The sequence below is a fragment of the Triticum aestivum genome, chromosome 2A (assembly GCF_018294505.1).
Source record: "Triticum aestivum cultivar Chinese Spring chromosome 2A, IWGSC CS RefSeq v2.1, whole genome shotgun sequence".
Taxonomy (NCBI): domain Eukaryota; kingdom Viridiplantae; phylum Streptophyta; class Magnoliopsida; order Poales; family Poaceae; genus Triticum; species Triticum aestivum.
Window position 1 is genome coordinate 489,564,268 of NC_057797.1, and position 14,802 is coordinate 489,579,069.

Below are 14,802 nucleotides of genomic sequence, written 5' to 3' on the forward strand. Positions count from 1 at the left end.
GACATCGTGATTCATCCGATAAAAGATCTTTGTGTAATATGTAGGAACCAATATGGGTATCTAGGTTCCGCTGTTGGTTATTGACCGGAGAGGTGTCTCGGTCATGTCTAAATAATTCTTGAACCCATAGGGTCCACACGCTTAATGTTTGGTGACGCTAGAGTAATATTGGGATATGCATGTTAGTGACTGAATGTTGTTCGGAGTCTTGGATGAGATCCCGGACGTCACGAGGAGCTCCGGTATGGTCCGGAGGTAAAGATCTTTTTCAAAGTTCCAAAAAAAATTTCAGTTTTTTCGAGGAGCTTCTATAAGGTTGCGGAAATTTTCAAAGAAGTCCAAAAGTCCACCAAGAGTTCCACCACGTCTTAAGGGTCATCATGGACTGAGGGGAGGCGAAGGTTGCGGAAATAATACCCATTGTTTTACAGTTTGTTCTCATCTTCCCATTTATTGAGCGAGGGGATATTCTCTCTCTTTTTTCTGGTCAAACTGGTTGTGTCAGGTCAAACATGGACCAAATTGTTTATAATTATTTTCCGTTCCCAAAACACCAGTAGCATCTCCATAAAGGAAGACATCGTATTCTCCCTCCTCCATTTCTGGTCTTCCGAAATCCATCCTGTCAAACAAGAAACAAACCTCCTCTTTCTCCCTCCTCTCCCCTCTTCGAATCATCGCCGGGGCGCGAATTGGCGCTGGTTTCTGGATTCGACGATGAAATCGCCATTGCGCAAGTTCCGGGGCCTCGCCCTCCCCCACCACCACAAGGAGAAGAAGGACCAACGGCCGCCGCCCGCCAAGCTCGACAACCTCGTCGACGCCGCCCAGGTTTCGCCGACTCCCTACTCTGACTACGATTTCTTTTCCCGGAATCATCACGTGCTGCTGGTTTGGAATACGCCCTTAAATTGGATCGCGAGGGGCTTGGCCGATCGAGAAGTCAGCGGTATTGCCGGGCTGTTCCTATTTTGTTTTTGTGTGTATATCGGTCCTTGTTGGCTGCGGTGAATTCTTTTTGCTCGTGGCGATTCTGTGAGATCGAAGGGAATCAAACTCCAGCGAGGGATACAGAGATCGTTTTTTTTTCTCTTCGTCTGCCTTTCTTCTTCTACGCGTGAGGATGAACAAAGCAAGAGTTCTATGCGACTGCTGTAACGATATTTTTTATATTTCTATAATATGTGAAATTTGTGAGAGCTGATTGTTTTATGTGTTATTCTGGCTGTTACACGCGTTTGATATTTGTGGCTTGGCTCTGCTGGTCAAAGTCTACGGCAGGAAACTTTTATTGGAGAAAGGTGCTATCTGGAACGAGTCTCGGGTCAGCAATTCAAAGTCATTAGTGGAGTAATTTTTTATACGCGATAAACTTAACTTGGCTGATGATTGTTATATACTTATCAAATTATCAAAATATGTAGTGTTTGCTGCTGATTATATATACAGGATTAATATAAAAAAATCTTTTATATTAGGGAGTAATGGCTGCTGAGTCATACCAGCATCGTCCATTTCAACAGCAATGTAGTCAGTCCAACTTAGATGAAAGTGATTGAATCGTTGATAGATGCTTGAAAGGGACTACGGGATTTTAGTCATGGCTAGAGTTGTAGAGCAGCACGGTGGATGAGTGCAGTGCTCTGATTAATCCGCAAGAAGTATTTTATTTCATTTAGTTTTTCTTTTTGATGTTTTGGGATAAAGAATAAAAAGTTGACGCTTTTGCATGCGGCGATAATGAAGGAGAAGATTTAAGCATGCCAATGTTAAATGTAGGATGGTTTGTTTTTGTATGCTGGTTCGTTTCGCTAGAAGGCTACCACTGCCATTTGTCATTGCCGATGGGGCATGTTCTAGCAAGCAGTGAATCTCAAAGCTGTTGACGATATACTATTTGCTCATCTACTTTGCCCTTGTAGGATCAAAACTTCAAATATCTATATGAAGTGGGCCAAACCTTAGCTTTTGTGCAACATGATTTAATGGATCCAGACTGCCAAACTCCTGTCAGAATGGTTTTTCCTGCTATTTGTTAGTGCTCACAGTTCACCTGTCACTGACAGGTGCAAAGATTATCAGTCTGATGGAAATATGTTTTTGTAACCCAACTTATGTGAGGTTCTTATTTTGCAGGAGATGGAGGAAATGAGAACTTGTTATGATAGCTTGCTTTCGGCTGCAGCTGCAACAACAAATAGTGTATATGGTATGCTATAACATTTCTTTGATATAGTAATTTTTAATGGGACAACGGTGCCCAAGTAACTTCTAATAGAGAGTGTGTGCTTGTGTAATAGTACTTCCATAATTCATTGTGATCAAATGTACACAGAGTTTGCAGAAGCTATGGAAGAAATGGGAACTTGCTTACTTGAGAAAACTGCATTGGATTGCGATGATGATGACAGTGGTGAGTTGTCTGAATTTATAAGCACATATTATGTGGAAACTTGCATTCCTGGATTTATTCTTTGCAGTTTTTGCAGCAAAGGACATTTCTTGATTAATAAAGCTAACTCTGTTATGTTTCATGTTACTGTTTTTTTTCTTCGTCAAAATTACCAGATCCTTCATGAAAAACAAATACCCCTGATGCTACTTTTTCTATGCATTTGATTATTCTAGATCTGTCCATTCGTTTCTTATGGAACAAGGTGATAGTCGGATTTCAGTGAATCGAGAGCAAAATTCTTGTGTTGTTTGTTTTGGAGGTCTACTTCCTTAGTCATAGAAGTATTTGGTCCTCTTGCGTTATTCATGTGGTCTTTTACCTGCAGGCAGGGTGCTGATGATGCTAGGAAAGGCTCAATTCGAACTACAAAAGTTTGTGGATAACTATGTAAATTTTCTTTCTACCTTAGTAACATTGAACTGAAACAGTCTTAGAAGTTGCCATACTGTCATCTTCCATGTACTGTAATACTCTGACCTGTAATTGTTATTTTTTTCAGCGCACAAATATCATAAATACAATCACAAACCCTTCAGAGTCTCTTCTCAAGGAGCTACAAGTTGTAGAGGTTTGATCTTTTTGGCTGTGGTTGTCTCAACTTAATTAATACAATTAGCTGCTACCTTCACATTTCGTAATGTCATTCCAATTTAGTGTTCGTGCTGTAATTACATCATTTCTGAATACTAACTAACTAATTGAATTCCTTTTATACTTCAATTTATGAAACCATGACACGCTGTCCCTTTCATTCTTACTGATGCAGGAAATGAAGGACCACTGTGATCAGAAAAGGTACAAACTTTACCTTGAATTTATCACATTTACCTTTCTCTCTCCAAGTTCTAAAAAATGTGTTTTTTTTTTTGCTTCAGAGAGGAATATGAAACCATGCGGTCAGCCTATAAAGATAAAGGACGATCAAGGCATCCCAAAACTGAAACATTCTCCCCAGAACAATTGCAAGCGTCCTATCTCGAGTACCAAGAAGATGCAACATTATTCATATTTCGCATGAAATCATTGAAGCAAGGTCAATTCTTGAGTATTTTAACACAGGCTGCTCGCCATCATGCTGCTCAGGTACTTTAACTCTTCTTCACAGGAGCTATTAATAATTTAATATGGTTCATACGGTGGTATACACTATAATCATCTCATAATTGTTTGAACTTTCAGTTGAGTTTTTTCAGGAAAGGGTTGAAGTATCTAGAGGCTCTAGAACCTCATGTAAAAGCAGTTGCTGAGAAGCAGCACATTGATTATCACTTCAGTGGACTAGATGATGACACTGATAATGATGATTACAGCTCTTACCAGGACAATCATAGTGAGGGCAGTGAGTTGAGTTTTGACTACGGGATAAACTTTCCTGCTTCCAGGAGTTCAATGGATGTAAGCTAACCTTTTCCCAACTCGTCCATTCAATCGTTATTTGACTCATCTACTAAAACTTCATCTATTCTCACTTTGTACCCTTATATCAGTATCCAGTATCTCCTAATATGAGCACTTTGCGAAGATTTATCTGTGCTGGTCAATACTCAAGTTTTTTGTGACCGCATAGTCTGTTTCTTTCGGTGTCAGTTAGTAGTTGTGGCACTCCCCTTGGCCAGCTTCCTAACATGAGGTTTTGATGCTGTGATGCTGGAGAGCAGCATACAATTGGATAATGGGGTGAGAGGGGAGAAGAGGGATGAGGAGCAAAATTCGTATTGCTTCAGAACAAAAGATTACAGTCGTCTCTCTTCATACAGTGCCCATGTTTTAAAGTGGCATGCCTGTTTAGACTAAGAAACCAACTAGGACTTCTGCTTGCTGATTACAACTATGTCTTTTGTAATCTATGGGCTCCAGCTCTGAGCCGCCTCAAGGACCAACTCCTGCCTCTGCTCAGCTCCCTAGCCTGCTGAACTTCTGTCGCAACATGTGAATTGCATGCCGCAGCAATGTGAATTTTTACTGGTATAGCCTGTGTTCTTCTGTAATCTTTCCCCACATAATAAAAGAATACTTAGGAGGAATTAGATGGGCCTGCCACTTGATCTTTAAGAAAAAAAAGGTTCATGAGGATTGCATCTAATGGTAACAAACAAACATCAGGAGAAACTATGCTTCTGATATTCATTTCGTTTTGTTAAATTTTAACCGGTAACTGTTGTGAAGTTAATTGGTTTTCAGAGTGCTTCCTGTTGATGCTAATTTTAATCCGAAAGTCAGTTCTTGGCTTTCCCTAATTCCTGTTTTCTAGACCATTTTTGGTTACCATGGCCAAATGAGCCAAAGAACTACCATCCCAGAACTTTTGAAAAACTGGATCTAAGAATAGGCTGGTAACTGTATGGTTAGATGTGTATCGCTCTAGAGCAGCAGTGGTGGTGGCCTGTATGTATGCTCAAAGTATGATAGTGCTGGGGTTTCCACATGAGAGTTTAAAGTGCACAGTAGAAACATATATTAGTTGAGGTTCCAAATATAATAACACCATGTTAAACATTTTAGGCGAGGATAGGACTGAAGCCCAAATAAGTTGGTACTCATTTGTAAGCCAGTTCAGCATGTGCTGCTTGGACTGTGGTCTCTGGTGGCATTCATGAGTGCAGTGCATTGAAAACTTGTTTTTATATTCTAGAATGGAGTGTTGCTAGGCCTCAATTTGCTTGCGGTTGAGGGCTGGCCTCACTGTATTGTGCTCATGGATTGTTTCTTCTAATTAGAAAGAGTAAATTGCTGGAAGGCACAACTCTAGGGGCTAATAACGCAGAACCATAACTCTAGGGGTTTTGAACTGATACTCCAGACTCTGGGGGTAAGTAATAACTAAAAAGAACTCATAATCATGTTGAACTGTTGATTAGTTAGCTGAAGAGAAAACTGGCAGGCGGCACCCACATGTGACAGACTAAGGCACTGGCTCGGCTCACTTTCGGCTTGACCCATTAGTTGACCTCGGCTTGAGCCGGAACCGAAGCTGAGCTGGTTCTATTTTTGCCATATTAGACTGAATTACTAGTTTTTTTTTTCTTCAGTTTTTTGGTATTTTTGTGGTGATTTTTTCTTCAGATTTTTGGGTTCTTTTTTCGAATTTACAAAATAGGTCGGCACTTTCAAATAGCTGAGCAAAATATGCTGAAATTTGTCTAGAATGCTCAGGAAACTAGATGAATTACTATCTTTTTCAGATCATTTCTCAAAAGTATGAATTTTTTCAGAAGAGCTCACCTACCGGCTGAAGCCGAAAATGTGCCGAACAACTGCCATAGTCAATGCCATGCCGCCCTGTCTATTAGTCTATTAGAGTTCGCTTTAACCGACTAATTGAGATGATTATGTTTTTTTTACTGCTTGCCCCTTGAGTCTAGAGTATCAGTTAAAAATACCAGGGTTGTAGTTTTGTGTTACTACAGCCCCTAGACTCGTGTTTTGGTTGATTTTTCTTTTCTCCTGGCAACTTTCAGCAAATTAAACACTACTTTCGCGCTAAATATCAACGACTTATCTATTTTGCTTTGAAAAACTTTGCTGTTATGGTCCACCATAGCTGTTTACAAATCGCATTGATATTTGGTAGTAAATTGGGGATAACTGAGGTGAATTTGCGGGAGAGCAGAATCAGAGATACGGAGCAGAGGTGCCAAATGAGAGGAACACGATACTTCCGATCTGGTCTGTCCTTTCTAGCAAACGTTCTTGTGCTCCTTTTATGTGCCATCCCACATACCTGGGCTTGGTGATTCCCGAGTCTATACGGCAGCACAGCTCAATTCCATTCCTGGGCAGATGCATCACAGTGCTCACCCAGACTTTCCATTCCCATGTTTTAACTAAAGAATGTTAAAATGCTTGTCCTATCTCCTTTTTTATTATCCTTTAAGTTCTAAACATCATTTATTTTGTCTGTAGTTGGATCAGTCTAATATGGCGAGTCCCACGAAACCTCTGAAGGAACATGAGCAGGTAATCCTTGAACTTCTAGTCATGCTACCCTTGCCATTCCATGGTCAACGAGTTACATGCTGGTTACAAGCATTCTCTTAAGGAAACGTGTAGCCATGGTATGTGCTGCCACATGGTTGTCTAGGTTAACCTGAAGTGGACCTGTTTCCATATCAAGTTACTACCTCCGTCACGGTTTAGAAGGCGCGCTTGAAAATTCTCTGGGACCTAGGTGGTTATCTATTGGTTGTGAGATGGGCTAAAAAATAGCATTCACACTACGATGCATATAGAAATAGTATATGTTATGGCGCTGCTAGAAGGAGGGCGCAAGAAGGCCGGCCGGGGGCCTTTTGCCCACGGCCGGGCAAGATGGAAGGATTTCCTTCTTAATTCTTGCTTGATTAGATTGATACATCTCCTCTCTTTATATAGAGAGGTTTACTTGACTCCCAAGCAAGGCTTACTTGACCCCTAAGAACGCGACTCTTATCTCTAATTAACCCTAAGACTAACGGGCCCATTAGGCCCATTACGTACTCTAACACTACACCCCACCTGGACATGCAGCTTGTCCTCAAGCTGCAGCCTAACCAACTTATAACCATGACTCGACGCAACCCAAACCTAACACCTAAAAACAAGCCTTTTACATCTCGGCTTGTTTTATTATTCTCAACCTGAAATGGACTGGGACGATTTATTTTGGACCTCTTAACAAAAAGTGGATACCATCCGCACGTCGGACGTGCACGTGTACAGCCACCTGGATCCCATGGACACCATCTGGACAAAAGGAGTGCATGTGTATGGCCACCTGGAAGTGGTCGCAAGAGTGACCAGCAGAGGCGCCCTTGCGGCGCCCGGTGACGGAATGCAGTGGTGCTATGTGGTGCGTTGTTGTCGGTGACACCATGCCTTCTTCCTGCCGGACGGCTGTTGGTCTGCACCGCACAGGGAAGAGTGGGGGGCTTGCGATGGAGAACGACGAGGAGGGGTGCGCCCCCCCAACCGCCAATGTCGCAGACTTGGAGGTCGCTGCCCGTGGGGAAAACAGCATGCCCGCTGCCCGTGGGGGAAACCGCATGCCCAAGATCCCCGGCGGAGCGGATGAGATCGAGGTCCTTTGCGCAGCGAAGGGCAACTTGGAGGAGCGGCAGCTGCAGACCACGCATCTCCCGCACACGCCGACGCGCTAGGAGGCCGCGCGCAGTAGCCTGCAGCCTCACCGCCGCCGACACGTGGCGGGTAGCGATCCAAGACGGAAGCGGTGACGGCGACGGCGGGGACTGGACTTGGTGGAGCGGGACTCCCGCCGGCGCGGTCGATGCGGGGCCGGAGCTAACCGGCGGTGGCGCACCGGGCAGCGGCAGCGGCTGCTGCGGCGGAGCGCCGGGCGCGGCGGAGGCCGGCAGGAGCGGCGGCTGCTAGTGCAGCCAGGGCTGAGCGGTGGTGGCGATGGATGGCAGCTGCAGTGGCCCGGCGAGCGCGGCGAAGGCCGCTTGGTGCGGCGGCTGCCACGACAGCCAGGACGGGGCGATGGATGGCAGCTGCAGCGGCTGCTGCAGCAGCCCGGCGAGCGCGGCGGGGGCCGCTTGGTGCGGCGGCTGCCACGGCAGCCACGGCGGCGCGGTGGCGGTGATGGGCGGCGCAGCTGGGTGCGGCCCATAGGACCCGGCCAAGAACAGGTGGATCTCCTGGACCGCCTGTGTTAGGTCCCGCAGCGCCCCGGACACCTCCGGGGTGAGGACGACGGGGGCGGGCGCGACGGAGGATCCCGGCGCGGGCAGGAGCGGGGCGACGGTCGTGACCGGCAGCGGAAGAGACGGGTTGGGCGGCGGTGAAGACATGATCGAACCGAAGCTAGCTGATACCAAATTGTTATGGCGCTGCTAGAAGGAGGGCGCAAGAAGGCCAGCCGGGGGCCTTTTGCCCACGGCCGGGCAAGATGGAAGGATTTCCTTCTTAATTCTTGCTTGATTAGATTGATACATCTCCTCTCTTTATATAGAGAGGTTTACTTGACTCTCAGGCAAGGCTTACTTGACCCCTAAGAAAGCGACTCTTATCTCTAATTAACCCTAAGACTAACGGGCCCATTAGGCCCATTACTTACTCTAACAGTATATCGGAGTACTAATTAGCTACTAGAAATAAATGCAATGCGCCCTAAACCTTGTGTATTATGGAAACGCACGCAAATTTAACTGTGCCTTCTAAACTGTGACGGAGGGAGTACTGCCGTATCAGTTCTTTTTCCTTTTTTTTGGGATGAGAGTTTTGGGGCATTGATATTTTGGTTGAAGTGACGTTCAGTTTTTGCTGGTGATAAATATTTCTGATATAGACTCTTCACAATTTTCTATATAGATCACCTGCTTGAAGCAAACTGTCATCATCTTTTTAGCCTACAGATTGCCGTCATTTTTTTTGTCAGTGGTGTGTGCCTATACTGGGAACTATTGATTATAGTTGTACAAAATGTCATTCCGTATAATATCACTCAATGAAGCACACTAATCTGAACTTCCTTGCTATATAAGGTTTAAATAACAGTGTGATAATCAGATTGGGATTTGTGTATGGTCCTTGCTTCCTTCGCTTGTTCCAGTCCTTGTTTTTTTTTACTATTTTTATACTCCTGCTCTCTTGTTATTTAAGTCTGACGGTGCAGCATTTTGAGTGTGTCCTGAAGTTCTTTTAATTGTCATTTGTTCACTTACAGGAACATGCCAAACAAAGAGAGACTGATTTTGCAGCTCCTCGAGTGAAGCCTGAGTTTGGTACTCAATCAGCACCAATTTTTGCTGATAATGTGCTTGATCCATCTGTGAGGCTTCGCAAGTTGAATTCTCCAATGTTCTCGAGCCCACTACAGTCAAGTAGAACAAACTATTCCTACAAACTCCCGACACCAGCTGATGATAAAATCTCCACTTCAGCAGACACTAACAGATCACCTCATTCAGACAAACCAGAGAGTTCACATGTGGCAGCAAATTTGTGGCATTCCTCTCCGCTCGTGAAAGATTATAAGCCGAGCTCCTTGTATAGCGGGCCTGTTAAGATGCCATCAAGTACTGAGAGGAGATCATCACCATTAGTTTATTCCTACTCCACTTCAGATTCTAAGAAAATGAAGAGGGAATCTTTTTCTGGCCCAATTCCTAGTAAAGCAGGGCTAAGCAAACCCTTGTTTTCAGCTGCTGGTCACAGAGCATCAGTAAATTATCCTCCTCGTGTTATGTCAACAAAATCACATGGACCAGGTTCTCTTCCATCTGTGGCTCCAAAAGTCCCTAGGATAACTTCACTGCCAACAACATCCCCCAGAATTAGTGAGCTTCATGAGCTGCCTAGGCCTCCTGCAGCTTTAGACACTCTCCGGCCTGGTTTGGTTGGATATTCTGGTCCTTTGGTATCAAGGCGGCAAATTCCTACCCGTGCCTCCCCACCGTCAAATACAGCATCACCGCTTCCACGACCACCTGCTGCCATGACTCGCAGCTATTCTATACCTTCAAACAGCCAAAGAACACCTATTATTACTGTGAATAAGTTGTTGGAGTCTAGGCATAGCAGAGAGAGCAGCGAAGTGTCCTCGCCCCCACTAACACCTATATCTTTGGCAGATGTTTCCCGCAAAGCAATAGCAGAAACAACTATAGACACCAGAAGGATGAAGGGTAAGTTTCTACTGCTAAATAATTGGTTTCACACATATTTATCTCTAGATAATAATTTCATGTTTAAACCTCACCATAGATTTCTGTTCTGAACTGTGCCTTAAGTGTTGGTTTTACTCCATTATTGTTTTCGATCATCTCACTGCGATATGTTTTCCATTTTTAGATATCTGCTCTTTTCAATGGTTTCATTGGTTTTGATCATGGCATTGTGAGTAGTTTTAGGGAAAGTATTTAGATCATACTATAGTTCACAACTTCACATGTGAATGAAATGCAATCCACTCATGATTTTTTTTGCAAGATTCCAAGATTCAGATATATTCAGTATTTTACTGCACAAATGCTACTACACACAATGTATAATGCCATGTCTAACTATACTCTATCCTTTGATTGCAGAAACCTTGTGAGCACTCACACATCCAAACCTGTTTATAATTGTAGGCAATTTTGTACGTAAGTAGTTTGCATTCTTGGTTTTCTTCAATAGTCTTTGGTGTATTTTGTGAAACAAAAAGGTGAAATAAAGATAGCAATATTTTACCTTCATTCACATATGAAAGACTTCCTATCCTTGGCTTATTTATTTGGCCTGCTTATTGGATTATTTTTACTCCATGGCTTGCATATCTGAAGTATTTATTGGATTTAGGTGTATCTGTCCACCATTGTCCTTGTTTGCACAGAGATTCAGTTTTTCAAAGTGCGGGATGATATATAACTCGAATGGTTAAATTATTGTTTCTTTAGTCAGTGGATATATATATATATATATATATATATATATATATATATATATATATATATATATATATATATATACAGTTCTGTAAGAACCTCACTTCACAATTATGCGGTCTACTAAAAACAAATTTGTGCCAAGTTCAAAAAACAAATCTGCGCTGACATAAGCCTGTTTTTGTGCTAATTATATATACATGATAATGATTTGATGTTCTCCTAACATAGTACTGATGGTCCATTCGTCCTGAGCTGAATTCGTGGTGGGTTTTTAAGTAAAAAATAGCACATGATGGAGCTAGACTATAAATGGGACGCGTCGTTTCCATGATTGTGATCCAAAGTCTAATAATTGGGCGTTGTGAGTCAAAGGTTAGGTATAGCTTTGAGCTTCTTTTTTTTTTCTTTTTTTCTTTTTGCGAATCAAAGGACTCACATTAATTGGTAGGAATATGCTTACAATCCTTCAAAAGGAGCTGAAAAATCAGGGGAGGTGCATCCAAGATCAAAATCGACCTATTCGCACGACATATTGCAGATTTAGCTAACCCATGAGCCACCTAACATCTCTGAAGCGTGAAGAGAGCCTCCAGACTTCTCGGTACCGGAAGCACGCCGGCGACCTAGAGCGCGTTTGGATTCCCTCGGCTCCGCGCCGGAGTGAAAGTGACAATCCAATTTTAATTTGCGGAGCTGATAAATCGCCGCTCCGCTGCCGAACAGGCGCCTAATCTCACTGCCTTGGATCAACGAGCGGGCGACATTGGAACAGTTCGGCTCCAGGATGCAATGCATGTCAGCACGTTCAGAAGGCAGTCTTTTGTCCCTTCCACGCATGCCAAGCGCTCAGCCACTTTGACTCGTACCACCCGGAACAGCCGCTGCTAGCAACACTTCGCCTCTACAGTTTTGCACCACCTCATCTTTGCTATAGAGCTAGCATCAACATTTTAATAGATGAGGCAAATCTTTGAAAAAAAAAAATCTTTGCCCTTCCGTCCGGGGGAGGAGACTGAGCATCTTCTGGTGCCAACAGTCTATGTTTTTTTATCGGGCGCTGCTACGGATCAACCGACTGATTTCCTGGGAAATCAGTCGGGTCAGAAGCCGTCCGATCCATCTTGTCTAAGCCGTTAGATGGGTCAACGCTTCATCGTCCAGCTTGCTTCCCCCGAGCACACTCAGCGACGCATGGTTCATCGCTTCCTTCCTCGCCCGAGCACACGCCGTAGTTTGCTGTTACGTCCCCCGACAGTAGCAACGCTGGCGAGGGCTACATCCCAGCACATGCGGCCGCGACATATGCATCGCAGCACGAGGCGGCGATGCAGCGTCGGAGGCAGCGCGTCGGCCATGACCATGACGGAAGCTGCAACGCGTCTGGGATGCTGCGCCGGCGGTGACCATAGATGAAGGTGCGGCGCAGTGCTCGCTACTGATGCTATGCAGCACCGGCGATGACCTGCGGATGCTGTGATGCAGCACCGGCGGCGGCGATGGACGAAGCTGCGACGCGGCGCTGGGAGTTGCTGCTATGCAGCGCCAGCGGCGGCCATGGACGAATCTACGACACGGCGCTGGGAGTTGCTGCTATGCAGCACCGGCGGCGGCCATGGACGAAGCTGGGACGCGGGGCGGGGAATTGCTGCTATGCAGCGCCGGCGACGACAGATGTTGCAACGCCGCACGCGGCAGCTATGACGGGACCTATGAGGCAGTGCGGCGGCCATGACTGCAGCTGCAACGCAGCACGTGGGGGAGGGGGGGGGGGGGGGGGTGCTGCGATGCAGCGTCGATGGTGACGGGGATGCGGCGATGGAGCACCGACGGCGACGGGTGCTGCAAGCGACGACCATGGCCGAAGCTGCGATTCAGTACGAGGATGTGTTGCTATGCAACTCCGGCGCGGTTCAAATGCAGCCGCGGAGGCGCTTCATTGCAGCCCCTGGCGTGGGATGAATCAAGGCGGCGCCGCCGATGGTCGTCCCCTCCTCCACGGCCGTCGTTGTGGTGTTTGCCTCTTCTCTGCTGCGTGACGAACCAGGGAAAAGAAGAACGGGTGGAGGATTGACTCCGTGAAGAAGATAAGATGAAGGGGGTCGAAGCGGTGGGGGTGCCCCCACAGGGACACGTGGTGAGCAAAGAAAGCGGTTTACGGGAGAGAAAATTCATCCGGCTGAAATTAAACGTTTCCCTTTTTTATCAGTTGCTTTGTGTGGTAGTATGATAGCAACATCCTACAGTCAGAACAGAGCAACACACATGGACTCGTGCTACTAACGAGATAAAAGAAAATCTTTCCTAAGAGAGAAAAAAGGGTAATCATAAACCGCACAAAAAAAAGAGGAGAAATGATTAGATGAAACAAAGCTTGGAGTTGTAGAGCTGTCAAGCCATTAGTTACGCTATACACACCCTGTAAAAGAAGGGAGTTCGGGAGTGGATCAACAAAAAATAGCCATGTTATCAATTCAATCATCTTGCAATCATCAATTCAAAATATCCACACCTCAAGTTGGAGGGGGCCGCCATATTAACAAGTAGAACTAACGACCGCATACGTCCGCACATGTATTATTAGAACCGCTATTAGTTCATCTGTGGCTGTCATGAACGTACGTCGACGATGCAGGCTCATGTGCGCTTGCATACCTTGTCTAGATGCTAAGGACAACTCTAGCAGAGTTTTCATATTGGCAGCCTTCATAACGCTTATGGAGGACGCTTCATATGCATTTGAAGGGTGCCAAGGCGATGTGCATACTCAAAATCCCATACATGTAGCTTAAAAAAGAAATTTCCTGTGGGACCCGTTTATCATTGGCTGCAAGACCTCTTGCTTCTCCACCTCAACAGTGGAAGGTTTCCGCACTAGATTTCAACATGGATCACAACTAGGATTTGAACAATCATAATTGTGATCCCCTACTAGAATTTGTGCCATGGGCTCTTCCTCCTTTTTGAAGTGGCCTCGCAGGCGGGAGAGGCTTTGGCTGCGGTCGAAGAGCGTGGAGCCTCGCTCTTTATAGGTGGGAAGGCGTGAGGGCCTCACGATTAATGGTCGGGCTCACGTCCCATTGCTCGCGTGATTGGCCGATGGGACGGAGGCTCATAATTTCACTTTGGGATCAAGGCAATGTACCATGGTTGAGGGTGACGACTCATTTTCTATGCCCACGGTTTTGACGATGTCCCGTCAAAGGGCTTTTGGCCCACCCATATGTTGTGTCTCCTCGGAATCACCTCCAGTTGGCAAGGTCGGGGGCTATTGTCCGTGGTACGGAAAACAGGGTCCCCTCTATAAAGCAAGACGGTTCATCCCCATATCCCGGCAACGTGCGTTAGTAGGTGCTACAAAGAGGCGGTACGAATCCGATGTTGGACGATAGAGTCCCCAGGCGCTTTTGACACCACCGTCCCTCCCTGGGGACGGGGGTTATGTGGTGAGCCATACTCACCATTTGGGTACAAGTGCTTGGTGGGGCGGTGTTGGCAACCCCCCCCCCCTCCCATGGGCTTTCCGGGGTGGCGAGCCCCTACCCACTCCATTCTGCCGACACACTACATTCCACTGACAATGGAAGCCCAGGAGGTACTGTAGGGGTATAACAATGTGGTGACATGGGTGTCCTTTGCCTACCGCTGCCCACCCAGTGGCGGCATGATGGACCCCGTGTGGGCGATGTGCGAAGAGCGCCACCCCATCCCAGTCGGTACACGGGTCGTGGGGGTTTCTTCTTTCGAGTTATATAAGGAAAGACGAAAGGCCGTCCGAGAAAAAGTAAGGGAGAGAAGGTTTAAGAACTCATTGGCCCCGTTGTAAGCGGGAGAGCTCTCGATATACGACAGAAAACACACAAACCAAGAGTAAGGTGTTACACCTCGCGCGGTGACTTGAACCTTGTAAATTGTGTTTGTGTCTCTAAAGTGATTGGAGTGTTTTAACCCCGGGCCGAACAATCTAGAAGATCTCCCTGGTCC

At 45.8% G+C, this 14,802-nt stretch overlaps 1 protein-coding gene across 2 annotated transcripts; it reads left to right on the top strand.

Moving 5' to 3' along the window:
* Positions 1-544: 544 nt before the first annotated feature.
* On the top strand, positions 545-10,696 carry LOC123189075 (uncharacterized protein At2g33490). 2 transcript variants are annotated; one of them, XM_044601396.1, is made up of 11 exons: positions 545-831; positions 2,137-2,209; positions 2,336-2,413; positions 2,781-2,842; positions 2,955-3,023; positions 3,222-3,250; positions 3,331-3,538; positions 3,635-3,850; positions 6,359-6,412; positions 9,117-10,077; positions 10,480-10,696. In XM_044601396.1, the coding sequence occupies exons 1-11, from the start codon at positions 718-720 to the stop codon at positions 10,488-10,490; spliced, it is 1,875 nt and encodes a 624-aa protein (XP_044457331.1). In that variant the 5' UTR covers positions 545-717; the 3' UTR covers positions 10,491-10,696. The 2 variants fall into 2 exon arrangements, with proteins under 2 accessions (XP_044457331.1, XP_044457330.1); XM_044601395.1 differs by having other exon boundaries at positions 9,117-10,635.
* Positions 10,697-14,802: the final 4,106 nt, after the last annotated feature.